Source organism: Aquarana catesbeiana, linkage group LG01 (genome assembly GCF_042186555.1).
Source record: "Aquarana catesbeiana isolate 2022-GZ linkage group LG01, ASM4218655v1, whole genome shotgun sequence".
NCBI classification, from domain to species: Eukaryota; Metazoa; Chordata; class Amphibia; order Anura; family Ranidae; genus Aquarana; species Aquarana catesbeiana.
In genome coordinates, this window is record NC_133324.1 from 247,182,573 (window position 1) to 247,210,033 (window position 27,461).

The window sequence follows — 27,461 nt, forward strand, 5'->3', positions numbered from 1 at the left end:
ATGCATGCATATAAAAGTAAACACTCTGAGACACGCTCAGCTCCGTTACTTCTTACACTTCTAATTTATTCAAGGCGGTGTTAATGTTTTATACACACAAATACGTCATTGCTATGTTAGTCTAATAGGTACATCTCATTGGTTAAGATAGAAAAAGAAAATGGAGAATCTTCATAACGAGGTCTGGCTGTCCTTGGTTTTATCTTCAGTTCCGCGTTCTTCTGATGTGTGGGATGCAGGGGGTACCAGCCATTTTGAGAAAATATAGGAACAGAGCAAACCTGTATACTTATATAATGAGTAAGGAGAAAAATATGTATGCACATAAGAAAATAGACATTTTCAGATTACTATTATTATTATTTACATCACATTCCTTCACAATTCCCCCCTAAAATTACTATTTTCTCTTTTCTGTCCCTAATACTAAAGGTCCCACTTTGGCCTGGCCCTTCTCCTCAGCAACTCTTTTAGGCTGTATATAGAATTGGGCAGCAACTGTTCACTTCCCTCCTAGATACAGCTGGAGAGGTGCAGTCAGGCGCTATCTATCCCTAAAACCCTATAGGATTGTGAGATTATGGACAGGGAGTGACTGTAGAGGAGTGAAGGGTTTGTCATCTTCCATCACAAGGTGATCCTCTTCTTCTTGGTGGAGAAATGTAGGTGTGCTATTGTCTACAGCCTTGCTCATTAACTTTTTACGAAAGGTAGAATACAGCATACAATCAGGGCTAAAAGGACCAGGATTATTAATACCGTTACCCGTATCTGGGCGAGCACCTTCTGCCACCCACTCATCCAGCTAAAATATTGGTCCCATGGGTCTGTGATACCTGAGTTCTTCTTCAACTCCAATGACAGATCTTCTAATTTCTTTATAGCTAAAGTAACCTTACCATTTGGGCCAGTATTATCAGGAATGTATGTGCAGCAAGTTCCTGTTTTTTTTATGATTTTACGAAACACCTCCTTTCCCAGCTAGCACCATGTCTAAGGCCATCAGGTCCTGGAATGTCATGTAGGAAGTGGGGGCTAACTGGTCAGCAATTCGCTGGAGGGCATCTTTAGAGTAATTTACAAATCTCTGTTGGTTATAATATGTGTAGTGTCAGGTCACCTAGAGGCTGGGTGACAGATGCACACCGTTGGGATCAGGAGTGCACCGCAAGGTAGTGGACCCTACAGGTGACTGCTGCGGATTGAACCCTGGGAGGTTCGGGAAGCAGGTCTACTGAATCACTGACACAGATCCCACTGGGAGCTAGAGCATAGATTCCCCAGGGCGCGGAGTCTAAGAGCCAGCAGGTGTTCACCAGAGCCTTTAATGGTAAGGATGGACTGCGCTGCAGTCTGGCTCCAGGTCGCGGCCCCCAGGGTCTCACAGCTCACGCTCACCGTAGACTACAGGAGAAGAGGAAGGAGGCAGCAGGCTGGAACATCAGGGTCACAGGCAAACAGGGATGGTCGGGAACACGCCAAAGTCGGTAACAGGAATCAGATGTATGAAACACAGCAAGTACACACAGAGGCTAACACACAATGGTTGATCAGCACTGCTGGCTTGCATTGCACAGGTTAATATAGGGTTCCCTGATAGGGCCTGGGGTGGGGCCATGCTTAGAGGAGAGGTTACAAAAGCAGTCAGGTGAGGGTCAGCTGGTCTCTAGAGATGAACACATGGAGACAGGTATGTTGATCGACAAACTCTATTGCATAACCATGACATGTAGTTAATCCAATCTACATTCTTGCTGACAGTTGTTATGGGGATCAAAGACTCAAAACCAGCTTTTACCTGGTCCCTGGCTTTAAATTCATCAGGGACCCCCCTTGTAACCCTTATGACATGTATGTATACATGAGGATCAAAGCTTCCGGAGAGAGCTGCTCGCTTCCTCCTCTGACTGTGTGCTGGGTCAGTGTATGTATCAGGGGTATCTTTGGTTAGGATATGGGGGCTTTCTATTTTCATCTTTTTTGTCTAATGCACTCTGTGGTCGCCCAGTCTGGCCCTGTGTTCCAACCCACTGGCCCCCACAGAAACCACAACTCTGTCCCCAGTAACTGTCTGTGTGGCATACATATATGTCCTTACCATCAGGGATATCACTGTACCAATGGCATCTCCATGAAGGGTCAAACGGACAAGGTACTATGTCACAGTAATCTAAGGTAAAGGTGGTCACATGTGTACCTGAAGAGTTACACCAAAACGTAATTATGTTATCATTTTTGCGATGGCCACCTCCTGGGCCCCTCCCCCCTAGATCAAACAGAAAAAGGATATGCAGCGCCCGAAAACACGCTCTCCTGCAGTGATAAGCATGCATTCAGGTGTTCTTCCTGGCCAACTTGACTGAGGTGGCTGTGGTCAGCAAAACTTGGAATGGACCATCATATCTTGGCTCAAGGATCTCCAGACAGTAGTTGGTGTGTTCCTGTATCTAATTCAGGATCTGGAATGGAAGAAAACACCTGGACATGCATTCAAGTTAATTCTCGTGATAATGTGGTTACATAATTAGTCAACACATCAGACTGCAACTGTAACTGTTGTGGAAAGTAACAACCAAGTCTGGGAGCTGAACCAAACAAAATTTCATAAGGGGATAGGGCATGTTTCCCCTGGGGGTGTGTCTGACACTGAACAGGGCAATGGGCTAACTGTCTGGCCAACTCATGTTAGTCTCTTGGGCCATCTTTAACATCCTGTTCTTAGTGTCCCATTCATCCTTTCTACCTTCCCGCTACTTTGAGGGTGGTATGGGGTGTGTAGTGCCAACTGAACCCCCAGTGCTGCCCAAATCTCTTTTGTAAGGGTTGCTGTTAGGGCTGGTCCCTGATCTCTCAATATCACCTCTGGGACCCCAAATCTACATACTATCTCACTCAGTAGTTTCTTAGCTGTGGTCCTGGCAGTCATGACCACTTCCACTAGGGCGTTTTCGAATCTGCCACTTCTTGGCACTTGAGAATGATCAATTTGCATCCTCTGGAATGGGGTATAGGGCTTTTGCCAGGTGCTTCTTCTGTGCTTCTTCTGTGCATCCTGGGTTACATTTGGTGCAGATAATGCATGATCTGCAGAAGTTGTCGGTCAGTGGAGTAACTCTTGGTGCAACACTTGTTGATAAGAGAGTTCATAAAAGTCTTTGTCAAGTGGGCAGCTCCATGTGCCCATTGCACCACGGCTGGGTACATACTCCTGGGTAGACAAGGCTTCTTGTTGCACTCGAATAGTCCATTTCTGAGAGTTGCTCCTCTCCGTTTCCAGCTTTCCTTCTTATCCGGACTTGTTGTTTCCTGTAGTTCTTTTAGATAAACTCTGTCCACTGGGAAAGTCTGTAAGGTAAGCACGGGGTGGTCTTCTTCTACCACCCTACTGTCCACTTCCCGTGGACCACCAGCTGTCTGTTTGGCAGCTGAATTGGCTAGATGATTGCCTCGAGCTTCCTTTGAGTTCAGTTTGTCATGTGCTTTACTCAGAATAGTCACTTGGGTTGGGAGAAGCAAGGCATCAATTTTTCACAGGTGTTCCTGCAGCCGTCAGGAATCCTCTGTTCTAGATAACACCATAATCATGGGCAATGCTGAAAGCATATCTTGAGTCCATATGAATGTTGGCTCTTTTTCCCTCTGCCCATTTACATGCTGTAGTAAGTGCTTACAGCTCTGCCTCCTGTGCAGACATCACCGGTGGTAAGGCTTCAGCTTGTAGAACAGTGTTTTCAGTGGTGACCGCGTGTCCTGTGTGGTCATGGGGTGACAAGTCAAGACTCTACTCCTCCTCCTCCTTTCCTCCCTCGAGAAGTGGAAGAAGGGTGGTAGGGTTCAGTGTTTGACAACTTAATAGAGTAATGCTGTCCAGTAGGAGGGAACACAGGAGTCTCAAGTGTCTGGTAGTGGACAAGTGTTTCGGCTGGATCTTGGTTGAATATGGCAACAACGTCATGGGGAGCAAGCAGAACGAGGCAGTGTCCGAGGACCAAGTTCAAAGTTTTGTCAAGCAAGGCTTGTGTAGCAAATCCAGCTCGCAGACACAATAGGCCTCCTCTTGCTACCGCATCCAGCCGACAGGAATAATATCCTACGGGGCGTAGGCTGATGCCGTGTGATTGGGTGAGTACACCTGCAGCATGTCCCAGACGTTCGGATACAAAGAGCTTGAGCGTTTTGCCGTAGGCTGGGAGCCCTAGCGCCTGAGATGGCACACTTGAGGGCCTCAAACTTAGATATTTCTTCAGGAGACATCTGGAAGGGTCTGATTGCAGAGCATCAGTAGGAAGGCTTCTGGAATCCATGCTCTGCACTAGGAAATTAGTCCAAGGAAAATGACAGGTGTTGAGCACCACTGCATTTTGGGCTTTGAGGCTCTGCAGCCCTGGTTGGCAAGATAGCACAACAGGCTTTCTGAGGTGACTTCAACAGGGGGTAAGTCAGCTGCACAAAGGAGAAGGTCATCAACATGTTGGAAGAGAATCATTTCCGGGTGTTCCTCTTGTCATGTGTCAAGGATGATAGCCATAGCTTTTGCAAACTGGCTTGGAAAGTTCTGTGCCCCTTGTGGCACAACTGTTTAGGTATGTTGCCGTTTCTTTCCGTGGATGAATGCGAAAAGGTACCAGCAGGAGGGGTGAGGGTGGACACTGAAGAAAGCGTTTGTAAGGTCCACCTCTGTGAGGTATTTTGCAGTCAAAGGCATCCACAGCAGGTACCTGGTTCTCCTTTAGGATTCTCTTCTTGGGGTTATTGTGGTTTCCGGGGCAATGATGCGCCCTCTTTTAGCTTGACTGAAACTGGTGGCACCTTTAAGTGACCGTTGTCTTCCGGTCCTGTGGACCATAGGCACGCAGGGATTCTGTCAAGTACTTCCTGCATTATTGAACTTGAAGTTTTTGCTTCATTAAGTGTCATCAGGAGAGGCAGAGAACACAAAGCAGATGAGTCTTCTAAAGATAGGGAAGTATGTAACTTCATCCCCCCTTCAGGCGTGTCCTGATTGAGGCCTGTAGTCTGGACAACACATCAGCTCCTAGTAGATTCACGGGACATGTAGAGTACACCACAAATCTGGCAAGCAAATCAGGAAGTGGACTGGAGCGGGGCACCCCATCCATTCCTACGCAGGAAACATCAATAGTGGAAAGGAAAGAATTATTAGGCAGGTTCACCGCCCTCAACACACTTTTGGCTGCACCCCTGTCAATGAGGAAAGTGGTAGGTTTTTCGTCTGGGACATCTTGGGGCTCTGCATTCTTTTCTGAAGTGACCCCGTTTCCCACAGTTGTAACAGGTGATCCTTTCCCTGGTATTGGGCAGTGGTGGTGGACTAGTGTAGGCGGGATCTTCGTCATGGGTTACCATGAGGGGCGTTGGTTTTTTACCTTTTTGATTTTCTATACCTCTGGTCACCAACAATAAATCAGACATTTTCATTGAATGGTATTCAGGGCGGGCCACCATCAGGCCTTTTCTGATATCCTCTCTGAGCCCTGAAACAAAAGCAGTTGATAACATGTGTGTGTGTCTTTATGAGTCTAGCATGATACTTCTTCACAGACTCCCCTTTATCTTGGGTAATATCTTGGATTGTGGTGGTCTGATCCGTCAACTTCTCCTTTGCCCAGTCGTGGAGTTGTGCACAGAACTCCACGCCTGAGGTGTAGGAAGTGGCACTTGTCAGGCAGGCATCATTGAAGGCCATCTGCATGACTGGCCAAAAGACATATCCTGCTTTGATTTGGCATAGGCTGATCAAGTCTCTCCAGGCAGCTGAGTAAGTTTCTTGTATCTGCACTATCCTGTGGTAGAAGGGAATTGGCTGCTTCTCTGGGTCAGGCAGACTTGTCACTAAGGCCGCTGCTTGTGATGGAGTAAAAGCGACATACATCACTGGTGCCCCTTCTGGTAACCGAGACTGTTGTTGGGGCGGGGGCTGGCAAGAGGCACTGTTCCTTACGGTTGCCAGCATGTGTTTGAGATCCTCACGGAACTGAGAGTCTGGAGCCGGATTGGGGGTTAAATCAGTGGGTGGCTTTGCTGCCTGCTGTTGGGCTTCCCACTCAGATGCTTCTTCATCATTAACATATCCGGCCTGGGAATGTGATGCTTCCGTATTGGGGAAGACAGATGTGTGGTACGAACCATCCTGGTTTAAAACAGGGAGGGCTGGGTACAGGCTGTGTTTAAGCTTACTGGGTGTACCAAGATGGCCGCCAGCAGGAAGTGCACTGGGCTGGGTAGAAAGTGAAGGCATGGGTGCACTAAGATGGCCGCTGGGCTGAGTTGTCACAGTGGGTTGTGCTTGGGTGGTGAGAAAGGAGTGGTTGTTAGACGGAGGGCAGTGCTGTCCCTCCCCTCCTTTGTTTCAAGTTCCAACATATCATCAGCTCTGTGATACACATACATAATACAATCGCCATCTTTCTTAACTTCCTTTATCCAATTTTCTTTATCACACAGGATTTTTCTCCCTGTTTCTTTAGCAACATAACTTTCGCCACTTCTTTCAACTTTGTTAACTATTTCAACATCTTCTTCTCTCCTTCTTTACAATATCACTTTCTTTACAATATCACTTTCTTTTCTCTCTCTGTTTCTCGGCTAACGGCTTGAGAGGAGAATACGTACAACCAAGGGGTTAATATTTTTTCTCAGTGTTCTTATCAACAAATTCCTTCGGTGGGAGCACATAAAACTGCGCTCCTAGGTTAATCTCAGAACAAGAACAAACACATCAGGGGTAGTGAGGAGCAACGGCCCGCGACCCAACAGATCCCCCGGGCAGCCCCCCCTCCGACCTTAACCAGTCCCCACCCCAACCCCTCTCGTGTATAGCAAACAGTAAACCACAAATACACTCACGACAGGACATTACACCTGCCACTCTTCGAACTGCAAAATTTCAGCAGGCTAAGATAACCACAAGGGCAGACCACCCTGCAAAAATAAACCCGTTTATAGACGTTTTTTTTTCCAGCTCTACACCAAGAGGCCGACAACTCGTCTTGGGGTGAGACTTCTGTAACACTTTTAGACTGCAAAGCCAGCAGCTGAGATAACCCTCAAAGGTTCGTCGAACCCAGAGTAACCCGTCTATAAACGTTTGCTACAAGGGAAACAATCTCATGTTTCCTCCAGAGGCCGAAAGCTCATCTGGAGATGAGACTACCCATTCACACATGTAGCACTTTTAGACTGCTGAGTTTCGCAGTCCAAAGAATGGCAGACAGTGAACAAAAAATGCAGTCAGCAGAAACCCATTGGCAGGTTCGTTAAAACAACCTCAGGCGAGGAAATACCTGCCTCTAAGACAGTCTCAGCATACCGACAGAATCCAGCCGTCAACCGAAAGATAAGAAAGTCGTACAGTGGTAAGAATATAAATCAAACTTACCGGTACTGTTAGGGCTGCGCAAACCCCACTCTCATCAATCAGTTAACGCCCAAATGCTTATCGCGGTACGGCTTCGACTGTAGCCTGAGGTCCCGGGTTTCGGCACCATCTGTTATGGAAATGATTAAGAGCTCCAATCGAGCCCAAGGTTATCTGCTGCTGTCTCTAATTTGAAAGTGTTGATATGCATGCATATAAAAGTAAACACTCTGAGACACGCTCAGCTCCGTTACTTCTTACACTTCTAATTTATTCAAGGCGGTGTTAATGTTTTATACACACAAATACGTCATTGCTATGTTAGTCTAATAGGTACATCTCATTGGTTAAGATAGAAAAAGAAAATGGAGAATCTTCATAACGAGGTCTGGCTGTCCTTGGTTTTATCTTCAGTTCCGCGTTCTTCTGATGTGTGGGATGCAGGGGGTACCTGCCATTTTGAGAAAATATAGGAACAGAGCAAACCTGTATACTTATATAATGAGAAAGGAGAAAAATATGTATGCACATAAGAAAATAGACATTTTCAGATTACTATTATTATTATTTACATCACATTCCTTCACACTTTACCTGGCAGGACTGCAGAGAGAGAGGGAGAGAAGCCCTCCCAACTACAGCCTTCCAAGACCATTTACACCATTGCATGCATTACCTCCAGTTATCTATTAAAAAAAAAAAAGTTTTTCTGATTGAATATGATACATCATGAAACACCTATCAAGAACAATCTGACATGTTATGCTATTTATAGGCTGCTTTCCTTTTTGCGTTTTCTGTCTCGTCGGTCCTTTTTTTGCAACTTTTTTGGGTATTCCCATATATTACAACTGTGATGTACTCTCTGGTGCTACAAAATAAGGAGTGTATTCATGATTACATTTTTTTTCATTGCCTGCTCATTTACAACTCTGACAGTAATAAACAATGCAACTGTTGTCATATGCAATTTTATTGTGTGTTACACCTACTCTGGGGGGAAAATAGAATCTGGGTTGCCATGGCCTGGGCCTCTGGTTTCTTGTCCTGTCATTTATATGGAAGCCAGTCGGTTTGGCACTTGCCCCATCTAGGTGGCAGGCATCGGGGAGCAGTTCCTCTGTCCTCTCCTCCTCCTTGCTTTTGCTGCCCATCTCCTCTCCTCCTCCTAGGCGTCCAAAAGGATCGCCTGTCCTTTCAGCTAATCAGGTGACTGGTCAATCCTGGTTGGCCGGGAGTATGATCAGTGTTTCAATAGCGAATATTCATTTGCTATTGTAACACACCAGGGTGGGCTTGGTTCGTATTCCATGCACCCCAAGCCCACCCTATTTTGAAGCCTATTAGAGTCCCTGGCTCTAATCAGGTGCTTCAACCCCCTCCCCCCCATTGGAATTCATGCATCCGGCGTCCTGCAAGGTGCAAGGGGCCAAACACATGGATCGGGGAGGTGGCGCCTGTGCGTCCCTAATGGAGGGGCTGCCCCAGATCAAATAGCAGCTGAATTTTTGTACATATTGGAAATCTTCTTATTTAGCATAAAATCTGATCACGTTAATAGAATAGTTGTATTTAACATCACTTGTTTTTGTTTTCCTTTTAGGTGTGCATGGAAATATTAAATACATATCTAACCAAAGCTTACACTCAAAATGATACCAGGATACCGTGGGGCAGTCTAAAGTACCTTATTGGAGAGGTTGGTTTGTTTCCTGGCTTTTACCTGCTAATGTCATTGATTTCCAGCAACAACATAAATAGCAAGGTCACGCAGCTTACTGTAAAACACATGCAATTATTGGCCTCTGTCTTTACAGACAAATGCTAGATGAGTATAAATGAGACTTTTGTTTTCCTGCTACAAATGATTCATAGACACTATGGGGGGCATTTATGCTTCTTCTGTGTGTTTGAGGGGTTTGTGGTAGAAACATACAGAATATAGAGTAAGTATCACAGAATGGCCATATGTATGTATTTTGAGAAGTGAGAACTGCCTTGCTCTCACACTGTCTTGGCTAATTTCAGGAATGCTTTGAACTACTGATCTGCTTCCACACATATAATATATATATAATATTTTGTTCCATTAGCAAAGACTGCTGAGAAAAACAGTGCTGTGCTTGTAATTAATTAGAAGTTCTTTGGTAATTCATGCAGCCCCTTTAAGAGAGTTCCTGGTTCTTACTAGAATGGGATAGACTAAAATATGAGTTTATGTGTCATTAAAAATATACAGCTAAAAGCACCATTCTGAACTGGTCTTTAGGAAGCCTAATGACATCTTACTGTGTATCTACAGGTCATGTATGGTGGCCGAGCCATCGATAGCTTTGATAGAAGAATTCTAACCACGTACATGGATGAATATTTGGGTGACTTCATATTTGACACATTCCAGCTTTTCCACTTTTATAAGAATGATGAAGTTGACTACAAAATCCCAAGTGGTGATAAAAAGGATGACTTTGTTGGTAAGATAATGTCTGTCATTGCAATCAGAGTTTTTGGTAGAGTTGTTTCTACCTTTTACTTTGACCTATTAATAGTTCAGTCTCAGGTTTAATATGCACATTAGCTAATCTTAACTAGATTCCTACTATTTACATACCACCCATGCATCCATTACACATTAAACACAGATTAAAAACTTTCTGTTATGAGAGAAGACAGTTAAGCAACCCTTGGTTATGTTGCCACCAACATGAGAAATGGGTAATAAGCACATTGAAACTGAAGGCCAACCTTCCCAAAGCTATAACTTCCCCATCTCACACCTGCTCAGTTTCACTTAATGTCCTTAAGAGAACGGATGTCTCTTTCCTTTCTGCTATATTTTTGCATAATTTGGAAGCTTTTATTCTATTATACTGATGTTTTTTCTGTGATGACGGTGGCAGTCCATCTGTATTCCAACTTCTCCAGGACTCTACTTTCAGATCAGGCCAGTACATCTGGGGATTCCTTACAAAGTTTTCTGGACCAGAGCTGTGGCGGTTTTCATCTGCCCTCATTTCTGATGACTTACTTCTTGTGAGTGGTTAGGCAGATCTCTGGATGTTTTGGGATTTTCCCCTTTTTTTGTACCTACATTTTGTGCCTTTTTCTCACAGAGTCTGCCTTTCTTCTTCACCAACAGCCTGTCTTCTTCACCAACAGGTGTCCTGTCAAGAAAGGTCCCCCGTCAAATAGTGTCCACCCCTGTACTGCGCAGGCGCAGCGCTTGCGCAGTACGGAAGACAAAGGAGACGCCGAAAGTCTCCGAACATGAACAGCTGTTCATCAGCTGTACACGGCGCCTGCGTAATTAAGACTACATCGTGCCACACACTCCCGCATCAGGGGGCGCTCTCTGCAAGGGGGGGCGGATGCATACAGAAGAGGCCACATGATGGGCAGAGCTCATACGATGGGGGTGGATTTCTCAAAGGGGCGGATCTTTGCGGGGAGCGTTTACACAATTGGAGGGTGGGTTTTTCAATGTTGATGGGCGGGTTTGCTGGACCTATTTAACACAAGCAATTTGCCACAGTATCAGTGCGGATTTTGATGTTTTGTTGCAGATCCATTGCAGAACCCTCTTGTATGAGCTCTGCCCATCATGCGGCCTCTTCTGTATGCATCCACCCCTACACCCACTCCTTGCAGAGTTGCACGAGTATCGGGAACGTGTGACACAATGTAGTCTTAATTGCGCAGGCGCCGTGTACAGCTGATGAACAGCTGTTTATGTTCGGAGACTTTCAGCGTCTCCTTTGTCCTCCGTACTGCGCAAGAGCTGCGCCTGCGCAGTACAGGGCGGAAACTATCCGACGGCGGACCTTTCTTGGCAAAACACTGGCACCAGGGACACAATAGATTTTAATAGACACAATGGGGGGGGGGGTTATTACACTCTGCCTGCCTTTGTGTGGTCACAAAGCCATACTTCCATCTACCCTGTAAGCTGGTCCCTTAATATACCTGGGAGAGTGAGGTAGCTCTTTTTACTCACAGGTACAACAGCCCTTTTTTTAAATTTAACGCATGTCTGGCACTAAATGATCACCCTATGGCTGCAGGCAATCCAGCAACTCAGGACCTAATTGGCTCTATGTGCAAGGTCAAGCTGGGAATGGGAAAAGATTGTGCTTTTTGCACTTCTTACAGATCACAGCATAGATGCTTTCTTCTGGTATGCAAGGTTTTATGCATCCTTTAGTGTTACTCATGATCACAAGGGTTTAAAATTCCAACTGTCTGTTTAACCCCAGTGGAATCTGACACAGAGATGCCTATAATTTGGATTCTGTTACAGACCCTCTAGAGCAGTGATGGCGAACCTTGGCACCCCAGATGTTTTGGAACTACACTTCCCATGATGCTCTACTACAATGCAGAGTGCATGAGCATCATGGGAAATGTAGTTCCAAAACATCTGGGGTGTCAAGGTTTGCCATCACTGCTCTAAAGGATGCATTGTCATTTGTTGAATCCATCCCTTCCCTAGAGGAGGAGATCCCACCAGCGGAATTTGTCAGATGTTGGCTCACCTAAACAGACCATGTCTGGGCTCAGTTCTCAAAGACCTAACTGTTCCACCAAGGTTTTTTCTCTTCATCCCTCTGTAGAGGATTTTATCATGAACAAGATAAAAGACAAGATCTTCCTGCCTGGAAGATGGAGTCAGGTTTGGCAACTAAAAACCCAATGTCAGCCTCCCCAAATGGGGACCCGATGGCTCCTTGGTAGGGATGAGCCCGATGTTTGAGTCGAACGTAAGTGTCGGGTGTTCGACTGTGAATTTAGAACATTATGGGGCGTTTGTGGGAAATTCGAGCGCCCCATAATGAACTACGAGACTGTCAATGCACTGCGAGATCGCAGTGCATTGATGGCTGCTGTTTGGCCAAAGCATGCACCTGACCTGCATGCTTTGGCCAATCACAGCGTACTCTGCTGTGCAAGCAATGATTGGCCAAAGGCAGGGTTCTCACTTCATAGCGCAGTTTTTTTATTTTTCTTGTATGTTGTGTTTTTCACAGTTGAACTGCTGCTCTCTTTGGGGTACTTTCTATGATAGCGCGGAGATTTTTTTGTTTTTAAAATTACATAGAAAGACCTTTCCAATGCATAAGCAGGGTACAGTGAATAGGAAATCCAGGAAGTTTACTTAGTCAAGGCTACATGCACTGGTAGATTCATGTCTCATAAGTTAAATCCTTGAATTTTCTACAGTGCAATGATTTTTGTAGTTTTATAATGGTGTTTTCTGTGACAGCCCATAATTTCTGGAAGTTTCTTCAGTTATTTTCTGCTACTGGTGGCTACAGGCCAGCTATTTAAAACTCCTCAGTCTTTCCGGTCAGCCAGAAACACAAATGCATTTGCTGACCCTTTCAACACTACGACCAGCAAGCGGGCAATAGGCAAGGTGAACTACCTCTGTCATGCTATAGGTGCTGTAGCTTAACCACTTGGCACTCTGGCAGTTTTTTACTTTTTTATACACGTTAAAATCAGCATTTTTTGCTGATTTTAACATATGTACACAATATTTACTTAGAACCCCCAAACAGAGGCATCAGAGGGGGCTGGGGGAAATCTGCTACCCTGCCCCCCGGTAGGGTGACCATATTTGCAAATTGCCATTCAGGGACAATTTTGCCAAGGACCGGGGAAGGAGGGATTGTAGTCTCAGGGTTGACAGGGAATTCAGCGGTGGGGGTGATTTGTTGGGTGAATGGTTGGTGCTAGCACTGAAATCATCCCGACACCATGCTTAAAGCGGTTGTATACCTGCACATTGCCTTACATGCCTTTGCCTGTAAGGCAAAGGCATAATGAGCTAGTATGCATAGCATGCTAGCTCATTATGAAATAATTACCTTATAATGAGGTCCCCGTATCGCAGCCCAATCCACGCCGAGGGAGCTGACATTTTGCCCTCTGCGTTTCTTCCAGGTTCGCGGCTTCGGTGCTGTGAGTGGCCGGAGCACGCGGGAGTCTTCTTCCCGGCAGGGTCTGGCAGCGTCTGCTAGACCTTCAGCCGGGCATTCACAGAGCATGCGCCGCTGATGTCAGTGGCTGCACGAAAAGTGAATATCACCTAAACCGTACAGGTTTAAAAATAAGGGTATACAACCACTTTAATATGGTGTCAGGATAATCAAATCACATTATTTCTATTACTACATTGTAATATATAATGAAATAGTTCAACTCACCATAATGCAGAATCAGTGGGAACCCTGAGCTTATCACTTGCCACCAGATGCAGCATGTCACTTGCCACCTTCGACTGCCACCAGATGCAGCATGTCTCTTGCCACCGTCACCTGCCACCCAGATGCAGCATGTCACTTGCCACTGTCACCTTCCACCAGATGCAGCATGTCACTTGCCACCATCACCTGCCACCAGATGCAGCGTGTCACTTGCCACCGTCACCTGCCACCAGATGCAGCGTGTCACTTGCCACCGTCACCTGCTACCAGATGCAGCATGTCACTTGCCACCGTTGACTTCCACCAGATGCAGAGTGTCACTTGCCACCGTCAACTGCCACCAGATGCAGCGTGCCATTTACCACTGTCAACTGCCACTAGATGCAGCATGTCACTTGCCACCGTCACCTGCTACCAGATGAAGCGTGTCACTTGCCACCGTCGACTGCCACCAGATGCAGCATGTCACTTGCCACCATCACCTGCCACCCAGATGCAGCATGTCATTTGCCACTGTCGCCTGCCACCAGATGCTGCATGTCACTTGCCACTGTCACCTGCTACCAGATGCAGTGTGTCACTTGCCACCGTCACCTGCCACCCAGATGCAGCATGTCATTTGCCACTGTCGCCTGCCACCCAGATGCAGCATGTCATTTGCCACTGTCGCCTGCCACCCAGATGCAGCATGTCATTTGCCACTGTCGCCTGCCACCCAGATGCAGCATGTCATTTGCCACTGTCATCTGCTACCCAGATGCAACATGTCACTTGCCACCGTCACCTGCCACCAGATACTGTGTGTCACTTGCCACCGTCACCTGCCACCAGATGCTGCATGTCACTTGCCACTGTCACCTGCCACCCAGATGAAGCGTGTCATTTGTCACTTGCTGCCAAAGAGGGGGCAGGGAGAGAGGGTGCATAGAGAGAGAGGGGGGAGGGGGCAGAGAGAGGGGGACAGGGAGAGAGACAGGGGGGACAGGGGGGGAAGATAGGGGGGTCAGGGTCTGGTCAGTGACAGTGCTCAGCTCACTCACTTGGATGGTCCGGGGGGGTGGGGCTCACAGTCAGCGCTTTACTGTGGCTGTCAGCTGCTTGTTTAATCTTCCCACCCCCTCTTCCTCTTTATAAATGCAGCACATGGGCAGGGAGAAAGGGGCGGGAGAGGCAGTGTGTACCACAAGCTCGCTCAGGCATGCTGGACTTCTGTCCCCGCTCACCAGCGTGACCTATCTGACACCTACCACAGCCAAAGCCAATGAAAGTGCTCCAAAAGCCTGTCGGCTCTGTGCTACAGGTGGTGGGCAGGCCAGCAACAATAAGAAGCCTGCACCTACGGTAGCAGCAGAGAAGCCACCCTGAATGCTGAAGCTCACAGCACGCTCCCACCATCCCGGCCCAGTTCACCCCTGAATTGCCGCCCCTCTCAAATTGCCGCCTGGTGAAATAAAGGGAGAAAAGAGAACCAATGCCACCACATCTAAGGATTTGTAAGCTGCAATATGTTGCATCTTTGCTTTTAGGTTAAAAACTGCATTAAGACACCTGGCAGACACTCGGTGGGCTCAGTCAGGATCTTCTGTCCCAAGGACCTTTTTGTCATTCTAGGGCTAAGGGTCGCTGGCTTTACTGGCATGACTGTTAAAACCATGGTTTTTCTTGAGTCAAGTGCCTCTGTACATTTCAGTTTCCTATGATGCACATAATTAAAAAAAAAACTGTATTCCATTCTAAATAACTTTGTTCAGCTTTGTAGCAGAAACATAATTTTAGTGCCTTTATAAATGGAACAAATAGCATATTTTTTTTTAGTAATCATTTTAAAACTACTACTGGTTAAGTCTAAAAAAAGTGTGTTATTTAAAGTTTGTTTTACTCATTTTTTTACATATTCTAAAGAAAAAACAAATAATAATTTAGGAGGACTGCGTGGCCAAAAGACAGCCTTATTTGTCACAAAAATATGTATTACTTCAGGATCATAAATAATGACAAAGGTATTGCAAATTGGTAGACCCATATAAAAGCTCTGGATCATAAGGAGTATGGAGTGCAGAGGAAGGTCATTTGCTTTAAGTGTATATATTAATTTGCAAACCTATGTTGCGTAAAGAGCATTTTGATCTGGCCTCTTTGTTGAAATGTACAGTATGTCTGTCACGCAGTAAAATTACTTGCACATTTATTGTCAATGTCTTTTATTTAACAGAGGAGATAGAGTCCCTTCCACTGGCCAACACCCCTGAAGTATTTGGCCTTAACTCAAATGCTGAAATTGGATATTACACACAAGCAGCTCGGGATATGTGGTCTCACCTCCTGGAGCTTCAGCCACAAACAGGTAATTCAACTGGAACTGCTTGTGGATTTTTACATTTGCATTCTATGCTTATGTTTACAGCAGCTATGAAAGATCAATAAACTGTATAAATGTTTCAAGGTTAACAAAATATGCTGATGTTAAAGTGCTCCTAAAGTGATGGTTATCACATCAAATTTAAAACAAAAAAGTGCCTGTGTATAAGACAAAGCCAAAATGTACAGTGTATCGTATATATATTGTGCACTGTAGACATCATACATAGTTTTGTTTGTCAATTACATTATGGCTTTTATACACTGCCTGTGAGTACTTTAACATGGCCGTAACACATAGATACCAGTATCACAATGTTAAACATTGACTCATTATTCCTGCAGGTGAATCTGGCTTGGGGATTAGCCGTGATGAGTACATTGGGCAAGTGGCAAAAGACATTGAAAACAAACTGCCGCAAATATTCGATCTGGATCAAATTAGAAAGAGTTTTGGCTTGGACATCTCACCCACCACAGTGGTACTGCTACAGGAACTGGAGAGATTTAACAAACTGATAATCCGTATGTCAAGGTCTCTTGCTGAACTTCAGAGGGTGAGTAATGTAGTGCTATTTGAGTCTGATTTCCTTTACTGTTCCTCATTCATAGACTCTACTGTTACAGCTTCAGCTATACTATATTTCTAAGCCATTCTGACAATTTTTGATTTTGTCAATATTATATAGATAACTATCAACCAGCTCACTCTTTTAAAATACCTTAATGGTGTGTTTATTAATATATAATTACAATGTTTTGTTATATCTGTAGGCTTTGGCTGGGGAAGTTGGAATGAGCAATGAGTTAGATGAAGTAGCCCGAGCACTTTTTAATGGTCAGATTCCAAACATATGGAGAAGACTGGCTCCTGATACACTGAAGTCTTTGGGAAACTGGATGATTCACTTCAGAAGACGCTACAATCAGTACACATCATGGGTACTATATGCTTCTCATGCAGTACAGATCTTATGATCTTATGTATTCTATTCTAGTGCAGCTTCAATGTGTCCCAGCCTGGATGTTTTTGTAGACCATCACTAGAGCTCATTTGCAAGACTAAATGCAGGGTGTTTGATTGCTTACAAAAACTTAATACCAGACAATACAATATTTTGACAATGTGTAAAGTTTGCTCTAGAATTGTTCTTCTTCTTTGTTCTCTCTCTGTTCTTTTTTTAAAATTAAAAGCTGCTTTTCATTTGTGTGTTTCATTGATAATTTTTGTTTCAGGTTACTGAAGGAGAGCCAAATGTCATGTGGCTGTCAGGTCTACATATCCCAGAATCCTACCTGACTGCTCTTGTTCAAGCCACCTGCAGGAAGAATGGCTGGCCACTTGACCGTTCCACATTGTATACTCAGGTTACCAAGTTTCGTACAGCTGAAGAAGTGACTGAAAGAGCTGGGCAGGGTTAGTCCTCTAAATGTGTTCCTGGGATTGTTTTACATTAGTAGTGTACTCAAATAAAAAAGAATGTTTAGGTGTTTTGCATTGTATATAACAACTACTGAGGCTTTCTATTTTACTACAGGGTTTGCCTTATACTTTTTGTAACTTTGCATGCTGGCCACATGGGAGAACCCTCCTCTATAATTCTTGGGCTGTGCTTTATTTAGATTTAAAAGATGGCCACTTGAGGAGTCCAGCTCTTTCTTTAGTGATTGTAAACCTCTGACATAAAAATGAACAAAGCATATCTGTCTATAGTGTGTTCTTGCCTCAGTCCAAAGCACTGTGGGATTTCTGTCTGCAATCTTATTCCTCTGCTGTCTGCATGAGTCATTTCTGACAGGCTGTACTGACTCCAAGGGATCAAGGGGGATGGGGAGTGGACCTCCAGCGCAAAGCCCTCTGATTGGTGGCCTCAGCTGTGCATATTTTTCAATGGGATTGTGTAGCGAGGGGGTGTGACCCTTCCCTCCACTCAGATCTCAGATCACATTCAGCTCTCTTCTCTGACCTGTGCAGTGTGTGACAGATGACTGCCACCTGCCTCTGGAAGCTCAGAAAAGCTGTGTAACTTCTGGAATTTAAACAATGTAGAGAAGAGATGGCTGCAAATAAACAGGTACAACATATGTAGTAGGATTTGTTTCAGCTCTGTGTATCACTTGAGGCTAGTCATTTCACTAAGTATATGTAAGGGTTTACAACCACTTTAACTGTCAAGCTGTGCTCCGGTGGCTGGCCAATGTTGGGCTCAACTGCCATATTCATTTTCCCGTCTTTTTCTTCTCCTTTTGGCTTGATGATGCAGCACTTGGAGGAGAGAGCACATGCAAAGTGTACATTAAATGCACAGGGAACTTCCTGAATCCCTGGGTTGACAGATTCATTGATGCTGAATTGTCATGTACAGGGGCATCAGGGGTGTGACATCTTCCTATCCTATCTTCCTATCCTGCATCAAATGTTCCCATCGTTCTTTCAAGTCAGGTTCAATTGCCTGGATCCACAAGTCTTTCTTCATGGTCTTGGACTTAAGGGTTCTAAATGTCACTGGCAAACCAAGGGACCAAAGCCTGCAGACAAATTTGTCTACGCATGAAGGTGTGCCAGCTCCATCAGTGTCGCGGTTAAAAAGTTAAAGTCTGTCTTGAACAGGGTGGAGTGTCATATTCTAATGATCCCTGAGGTGCTCATTTCTGGGGAAGAGAACCAGATTTGGGGGCATGCCCTCTCCATTAGGAGGTGTTCCAGGACATATGTCTGCTTTGGGGAACACCAGATGTGGACTTACTAGCTTTTCAGTTCAACAACAAACTGGTTTCTCTCCAGGGTTCAGTATCTGACAACGTATGCAGCAGATGCCCACGTGGTGCCGTAGGTTGAGTATGTCCGGATCGATGTCTTTCCTCTGCAGAAGCCTTTAACTTGTCCACTTTGAAGGATCAAGGCTGAGGGCATTTTTATAGCTTCATATAGCCTAGCAGAGTGTGGTACACCATCCTCATCTGTTAGCTGACGCTCTGTGTCTTATACCAGATTGGTCAGATTTGTTATCTCAATGATCAATCTTCTACCCTGCTTCTTTTTTTTTCAGTAAGTTTTTATTGAGTATCTCAGAAAGTAGATACAAAAAATACAAATAAATGGGTTACAGAACATAAAGTAGAATAATAAGTGATATACATCTTAGTGTGATATACATTCAGAAAGTAACGTTCATGAAATTGGTATATAGGTATAATTCTAGACCTACAGGTACTGTTAATACAATAGAATCACCTCTTGCAACAGCTAGATCAAAATCTATAGGGCCATATAGACCAACATTTGTCGAAAGTCGCTCATTTTGATGAGTTTATCGCTATGAGACGTTCAGAAGTATAATTCCTGTTAACGGCTGTAACTATGTCTGTTATATTTAAGGCTGTTGTGGATTTCCAGTTGCGTAGGATCAGTGATCTTGTCTCAACAGTATGTGAGTCACTACAGCTCTAAAGTCAGTGTGAAATTTCTCCATGTTTAAGTGTAAGATTGCCAAAGTCGGGTCTGGGGGTGTGAGCATTCCGGTTATAGAGGAGAGTACTCTAAATACTTGGTTCCATATACTTTTAACTGTGGGGCAGTGCCATAGCATGTGTAGGAGTGTGTCCACATGCTCTCCAACAAAGTGGTGAAGTTCCGGGGAAATAGTTTGCCAAACTATATGGAGTATAATGCCACCTGTTAGCCATTTTAATTGCTAGTTCCCAGTGCTTAACACAATGAGAAGCTCTGTGTATTTCCCTGAATGAATGTCGCCATTGTTCTGTTGAGACGATAGTGCCCAATTCATCCTCCCATTTTCTCATTGCTGTAGTTTTAAGGAATGTGTTTTTATCCCTTATATTGTTGTAGAAAAAGGATATACCTTTTGTGCTACTGTCAGCAGTTGAGTAGAATTGCCATATTTTGTTTGGGAGGGAGATGGTCGGTCTAGTGCAAGATTTAAGGAAGTGTGTGATCCCCAGGCAAATGAGTCTCCTGTCATTCGGGAGGTTATATTGGGTCATGATCTGATCGATAGGTTTGAGTTGTGTTCCGTTATAGAGATCTAAGATGTTTGTGATACCTTTGTTTGTCAGATGCTTTGTCTTCAGTAAAGGAATCTTTGTCTCTAGTAGTGTCAGGGGTAAGGTATATTGTATGTCTTGTATGTCATTGTGTTTCTGTGCAAGTATGAATCTCCATGCTCTTAGTGATATCTGCATGGGGGGGGGGTAAAGGATGACAACTTCCATGGGAACCACCCATCACTTAGCAATATTAGAGTTAAGTCTTTTGTTGGTGCTAATGCTGTTTCAATGTCTACCCATAATGGTGTGTCCTCAGTTTTAAGCCAGAGTTTGGTCTGGTCTAGTCTAACTGCCCAGTAGTAGTCATATAAGTCTGCTAGGCCTGCCCCTCCTATTTTTTTGTGGGACATGAGGTTGTTTCTGGAGCATCTAGCTTTTTTACCATTCCAGATATATCTCCAACCTAATTTTGTTATGTTGTGGATATAATGAAGAGGTATGTGGATTGGTAAAGTGCGAAATATATACAGTATTTGTGGCAATATCATCATCTTATAGGCTGTGATTCTGCCAAGCCATGAGATTTCCTTGTTGGACATATTCCTGATTTGGGCCTCCAGTTTGGCTATCAGTGGGATCATATTGGATTTGACAAGCGTGGAGGTTTTATTAGTAAGCGTGATACCAAGGTATGTGATGCCTCCTGAGCGCCACGTATAAGGCATTTGTGACTGTAGCAATTTGCGCTTGTGGGGTGGGACTCCTAGATCCAATATTAATGATTTGGTGAAGTTGACTTTGTAGTATGAAACTTCCCCAAATGTGGTAAGAATTTCATGGGCTTGCGGTAATGATGTGGCCGAATTAGTCAGGATGAGGATTACATCGTCTGCAAAGAGGTTTATGGTGTGTGAGCTGGAGCTAAACTGGAAGCCCGTAATCAAGGAATGAGACCCTATAGTCTTAGCTAGGGGTTCAATCATCAAGTTAAAAACTGTTGGGGATAGAGGGCACCCCTGCCTAGTTCCATTTGTGATGTGGAAGGATTTAGATAAGAACCCTGAGGAATAGACCTGTGCTGAGGGGCATGAGTATAGAGCCATAATGGCTTGCAGTATGGCACCCTTAAATCCGAACTTGGTGAGAGTCATTTTCATATAGGTCCAATGGACCCTGTCGAACGCCTTCTCTGCGTCTATCGACAATAGCAGAGAAGGCGTTCGAGTTCTTTCAGCAAAGTTGATCACATTCACAATTCTTCTAGTTGCGTCAGAGGTTTGTCTCCCCCCTCACGAAACCCATCTGGTCATGCTGTATAATGTTTGGAATTATGTCTGTTAGTCTTTTGGCTAATAGCTTGGCATATATTTTTATATCTGAGTTAAGGAGAGAAATAGGGCGAAAATTTGCTGGAGTGGTGGGTTCTTTGCCTGGTTTTGGTAGTGTCACTATGTATGCTTTCAGCATATCTTGAGGAAGAGTTGCGGTCTCGGCAGCTTTATTGTATATTGTTGACATATGTGGTGATAGGATATTGGCAAATGTTTTGAAATATTCGTTGGAAAAGCCATCAGGTCCTGGAGATTTTCCATTGGGAAGTGTATGTATTGTTTGTTCTATTTCCCGTAGTGTAATTGGTGCGTTCAGGGTTTCTAGATGGTGTGCGGAAAGAGTTGGGAGATTGATATTCTTTAGGAATGATTCAATCTTTTCTACTGTTGGTTGGTGTGTGTTGGGGTCTGTGTGCAGGTTATATAGTGAACTATAGTAGTCTGCAAATTGGTCAGCTATATCTTGTGGATTTATGATTTTGTGTGGCAGTGTAGGATGTTTTAGGAATGCTATTCTTGTTTTGGTGCGGGCCGCCTTTAATCTGTTTGCTAGATATTTGCCTGCTCTGTTAGCATTTGCATAATAGTTTAGTTGAAGGCGTCGAAGATGCATGTCATATTGTTGGGAGAGAATGTTTCTAAGTTTTTCTCTAAGGGAGTTTAACTTCTCAGTTAATGGTAATGTAGGGTTTTTTTTTGTTTTGAGTATTAGCATTGTGTATTTCTAAGAGAACAGTGTTAAGCTGCTAAGCCCGTCTCCTCTTTTCTTTGGCTCCTGTTTGAATTAAAATGCCTCTCATGAAGGCCTTGTGTGAATTCCACAAGATGTATGGGTCAGTGACTGATCCATTATTGTCTAAGAAAAAATGTGCTGAGATAGTAGTGTTTGGTATTGTGGGTCTTGGAGAATACGTGTGTTACAGCGCCAGATGAGGGGTGAGGAGGAGATTCCCCTCTCCACAATAGACATAGAGATAGCAGAGTGATCTGACTACGTAATATCATGAATTTTCGTTGTTTCTATGTTTTGTAGGAGCCATTTATCCGCTAAGAATAAGTCTATGCGGGAGTATGAGCAATGTCTGCTTGAGAAAAAGGTGTAGTCCCTTTCATAGTCATGTAGACATCTCCATGTATCAAATACCTCCTCTTTGTGTAGTAATGATTGAAGGGATAAATTTCCTTTACCTGATGATGTATCCAGAAGTGGGTCCGGAGTCGCATTAAAGTCTCCACAAATCAGAAGATTATCATATTGCAGGGCCTTTGCTTTGTAGAGCTCTTTTGATGAATCTGATTTGGATTGCGAATTTGGTGCGTATAGCGTTACAATGGTGTATGGGTTGGAGTTAATATCCCCTGTGGCAATGATGTATCTGCCCTCTTCGTCAATAACAATTTCTTTGGGTACAAAGGATAGGGAATTTTTGAAGGCCAATAGGACACCCCCTGTTTTGCGATGCGGTATACAGACCATGTAGATGTGTGGGTAGTCCTTGTGTGCGCAATAGGGAGTGTTGTCGAGTTGAAAATGCGTTTCTTGGACGCACAAGATGTCCGCCTTTTGTTTGTGAGCTTCTTTCCATAAAGAAAAGTGTTTAGCCGGGTGGCTTAAACCTCTGGCATTGATTGAAAGGCAGGTGATCGTCATCTTAATAGACGTGTGGTAAATCGTGAGGCTGTGTAATGGGGGTACTCACTGCGACCATATGTTTCATCCAGTGGTGCATTTGCCATTGGAGACGACTAACTGTAGCGAATCCTCTGCTGAATCGGAGGTGAAGTTGTGTCGTATTAAGCTGCGTATATCACTTAAAGAAGGAGATAAAAAGAAACTGAAAGCAAAATGAAAAGTCAACATATGTAACATAAGAAATGGATCTTAAAATTGATCCTCGTGCAGATGTAGCTGCTATTGGTGTTATAGGGGTAAGGGAGAGATTCAAATTTAGAAACTCAGCCCTGGAGATAAACCTGTGTGGGTTTGGGTTTCAATTATGAGCTTCCACCTGCTTGTTTCTTGCTGGAACGTTTGTAGGACACCACCTGCCATTCATTTTGGAGGAATTGAGGGCCCTGCCGGGTGAGCTTGTGGGGTAGGCTGGTCCGGAATGATATTCCATCTCCTTAAAGTGGTTAGCCCTTCTTCCAGGGTGGATACTGAGACAGTGACCCCATTATGGGTGATAGAGAGCATGGCAGGGTACTTCCATTTATGGAGGATTTTTTGGTTCCTCAAGTCTTTTGTGACTGTTAACAGGTTGCGTCGACATTGTAAAGTGTGCCTGGAGAGATCTGGGAGCAGTCTGATGTTCACATACTGCTGAGGGATATTTTCCCGTTTGCATGAGGCCTGGAGTAACCGGTCTTTTATGTGGTAGAAATGCATCCTCAATAGGACATCTCTGGGGATGTCTGCAGGGAGAAAAGATGGTTTAGGGACTCTGTGGATTCTGTCCACGAGAAGGTCATGTGCTGAAGCGTCTGGCACCAGTGTGGAGAATAGGGTCTGGGCAAATTGTAGGAGCTGGTTAGGGGGAATATCTTCTGGGATTCCTCTCAGTTTGAGGTTGTTCCTCCTGGACCTGTCCCCGGCCATTTTAACCTTTAGCCATGTAATGTCCTCCCCCTGAGCTGTATGGGCCTCCACCATCACATTGTATGCTGAGGTATATTCCTCCATTTTATTTTCCACCTGGTGTACTCTGTGGCCTATGGCTTGTACCTCCCTCTGGCACTCTGTTATCCCCCTGACCATGTCTGCTTGCAATGAGGAGCGTAAGGACAGTAGCATATCTTTCAATAAAGTGTCTGATACAGGCCGGTCTGCAGTGGGAAATTCCTTGATAGGGTCCCTGTCAGTGCTGCTCTGGTGTGTGGGATCACTGTGAGGCCCGCTTACCTCCATGCCCGGGTCGGTTCCTTGTCTGGTTGGAGAGTCTCTCCTCGGCTTTGATTTGGCCGGGCTTCTCGTGGAAGGGCTGGATGGACCTGAGGATGACACACTTGGCGGATTGGAGGATCGAATAGAGGTGGATGTTGGCCCGTTTCTGCTGCCGCTCGCTTCGGACCTGTGCTCCGGTCTGTTATCTATCGCTCCGCCGCCATTTTGTTGAAATCCGCGGGCAGAGTAGTAGCTCGTCATTTTCTGCGGTTGTTGCGGGTTTTTGTGGTGTCTAGGCATTCCCGACGTGTGCAGCGGGGTCTCACCATCTGGATGGTAGGTTTGTGGGTCATGAGACGTGCTGGTGGGCTCTGATGGCTGTGGATTATCTCCTGAGGCGAGCGGAGCTCCTTGGTTAAGTGTCCATCTTGGAGCCCGATCGCCACGCCCCCATCTTCTACCCTGCTTCTTGATCCCTGGCTTTGATGGCCTGATTGTTGAAACCTAGGTTCTGAAATACATCATGTAAGTCCAAAATGATTTTGTTAAAAATTCATAAAACTTCTTTTGTGTAAGGTTTATGTTTGAGCATGTAAGATTTATTTTCACTGCTGTGGACCTCTCAAAGTACTAATCGTAAAATCCTTTTCTCATACATTGAGGGACCAGCATTGCCTCCTCATATGCTATCTTTTTCTCTTTGCACTCCGTGATATAACTGAGCTGGTGTGAGGTGGGAGGAGTAATGGACAACAGGCATTTAGAAAAATGAAGGTTAGCTTCCAGGAGGTCTTCAGTTTTCTATATATCTAGTGTCCATTTTTTTGTAGGCAGCAATACAACCCTTGGTTGCTTACTATCATAAGACTGTGTTCCTTAGTGGACTTTGAGAAAAGGGTTTCATGGTTAGTACAAAAATCCTATTTTTGTATTATGTGAAAGCAGACACCGTAGAAGATATGTAATTTAAACCTTTTCAATATTTGTGCAGGATGCTTCATATCAGGCTTGTACCTCGAGGGAGCTGACTGGGACATAGAGAATTCATGCTTAGTTAAAAGTAAACCCAAAGTACTTGTTGTGGAGTTGCCTGTATTAAAGGTTATTCCAATCGAATCTCATCGCCTCAAATTACAGGTAGGTAGTGTTAAAGTTCACAATCTCTTTTTACCACTCTGTACCTTACCACATTTGCTGTTCATTTTTTTTTTTTTTATGTGTATTTAAATGACTGTGTTCCTCTGAATCTTCCTACAACACCAATTCCAAAAAAGTTGGGAAGCTGTGTAAAATCTACATAAAAACATAGCTCAATGATTTGCAAATCTTATAAACCCATATTTTATTCCCAATAGGAAATATAAAATATTAAAATATTTAAACTGAGAAAATGTACCATTTTAGGAAAAAAGGTAATTTTGAAATTGATGGCAGCAACATGTCTCATGAAAGTTACATATAGTTACATAGTAGGTGAGGTTGAAAAAAGACACAAGTCCATCAAGTCCAACCTATGTGTGTGATTATATGTCAGTATTACATTGTATATCCCTGTATGTTGTGGTCGTTCAGGTGCTTATCTAATAGTTTTTTTAAACTATCGATGCTCCTAGCTGAGACCACCGCCTGTGGAAGGGAATTCCACATCGTTGCCGCTCTTACAGTAAAGAACCCTCTACGTAGTTTAAGGTTAAGCCTCTTTTCTTCTAATTTTAATGAGTGGCCACGTGTCTTGTTAAACTCCCTTCCGTGAAAAAGTTTTATCCCTACTGTGGGGTCACCAGTACGGTATTTGTAAATTGAAATCATATCCCCTCTCAAGCATCTCTTCTCCAGAGAGAATAAGTTCAGTGCTCGCAACCTTTCCTCATAACGAATATCCTCCAGACCCTTTATTAGTTTTGTTGCCCTTCTTTGTACTCGCTCCATTTCCAGTACATCCTTCCTGAGGAATGGTGCCCAGAACTGGACAGCATACTCTAGGTGCGGCCGGACCAGAGTCTTGTAGAGTGGGAGAATTATCGTTTTATCTCTGGAGTTGACCCCCTTTTTAATGCATGCCAATATTCTGTTTGCTTTGTTAGCAGCAGCTTGGCATTGCATGCCATTGCTGAGCCTATTGTCTACTAGGACCCCCTAGTAGGGTCAGGGAACAAAAAGGTGGCAAAGTAAGTGGAAATAACAAGGAAAAACATTTTGCAACTAATTATAATAAATGGCAACAGGTCAGTAACATGATTGGGTTTAAAAAGAGTATCCTTGAAAGTCAGAGTGTCTCAGAATTAAAGATAGGCAGAGTTTCACCAATCTATGAAAATGCATCTAGAAATTGTTGAAAAATTTCAGAATAATGTTCCTCAACCTAAAATTGCAACGGCTTTAAATATATCATTATCTATAGTACATAATATCATCAAAAGATTCCAAGAATCTGGAGAAATCTCTGTGAAAAAGGGACAAGGCCGAAACGCAATATTGGACGGCCGTTATCTTCGGGCCCTCTGATGGCACTTCATTAACCACTTCAGCCCCCGGAAGGATTTACTCCCTTCCCGACCAGAGCATTTTTTGCGATTCTGCACTGCGTCGATTTAGCTGACAATTGCGCGGTCATGCGAAGTTTTACCCAAACAAAATTGATGTCTTTTTTTCCCCACAAATAGAGCTTTCTTTTGGTGGTATTTGATCACCTCTGCGGTTTTTATTTTTTGCTCTATAAACAAAAAAAGAGCGACAATTTTGAAAAAAAAAGCAATATTTTTTACATTTTGCTATAATAAATATCCCAAAAAATATATAAAAAAACAAATTTCTTCCATAGTTTAGGCCGATATGTATTCTTTTACATATTTTTGGTAAACAAAATCACATTAAGTGTATATTGATTGGTTTGCTTAAAAGTTATAGCGTCTACAAAATAGGGGATGGATTTATGGCATTTTTATTATTATTTTTTTTTACTAGTAATGGCGGCAATTTTTATCGGGACTGCAACATTATGGCGGACACATCGGACACTTTTGACACTATTTTGGGACCATTGTCATTTATACGTGATCAGAACTATAAATAGCCACTGATTACTGTATAAATGACACTGGTAGGGAAGGGGGTTAAAGTCTAGGGGAGGGGTTAAACACTAGGGGGGCGATCAAGGGGTTAAGTGTGTCCTAAGGAGTGATTCTAACTGTGGGGGGGTGGGCTCACTACAACATGACAGAGATCACTGCTCCCAATGACAGGGAGCAGTATATCCCTGTCATGTTGCTAGGCAGAACAGGGAAATGCCTTGTTTA

General features: G+C 44.1%; 1 protein-coding gene across 1 annotated transcript in view; it reads left to right on the forward strand.

Moving 5' to 3' along the window:
* Positions 1-27,461, forward strand: part of DNAH10 (dynein axonemal heavy chain 10) — a 246,788-nt gene that overhangs the window by 214,350 nt on the left and 4,977 nt on the right. The window contains exons 72-78 of the mRNA XM_073627593.1: positions 8,982-9,077; positions 9,681-9,852; positions 15,797-15,928; positions 16,288-16,499; positions 16,717-16,884; positions 17,179-17,359; positions 25,157-25,302. Of these exons, the coding sequence (XP_073483694.1) occupies positions 8,982-9,077; positions 9,681-9,852; positions 15,797-15,928; positions 16,288-16,499; positions 16,717-16,884; positions 17,179-17,359; positions 25,157-25,302 (1,107 nt within the window). The remainder of the gene's footprint in view (positions 1-8,981; positions 9,078-9,680; positions 9,853-15,796; positions 15,929-16,287; positions 16,500-16,716; positions 16,885-17,178; positions 17,360-25,156; positions 25,303-27,461) is intronic.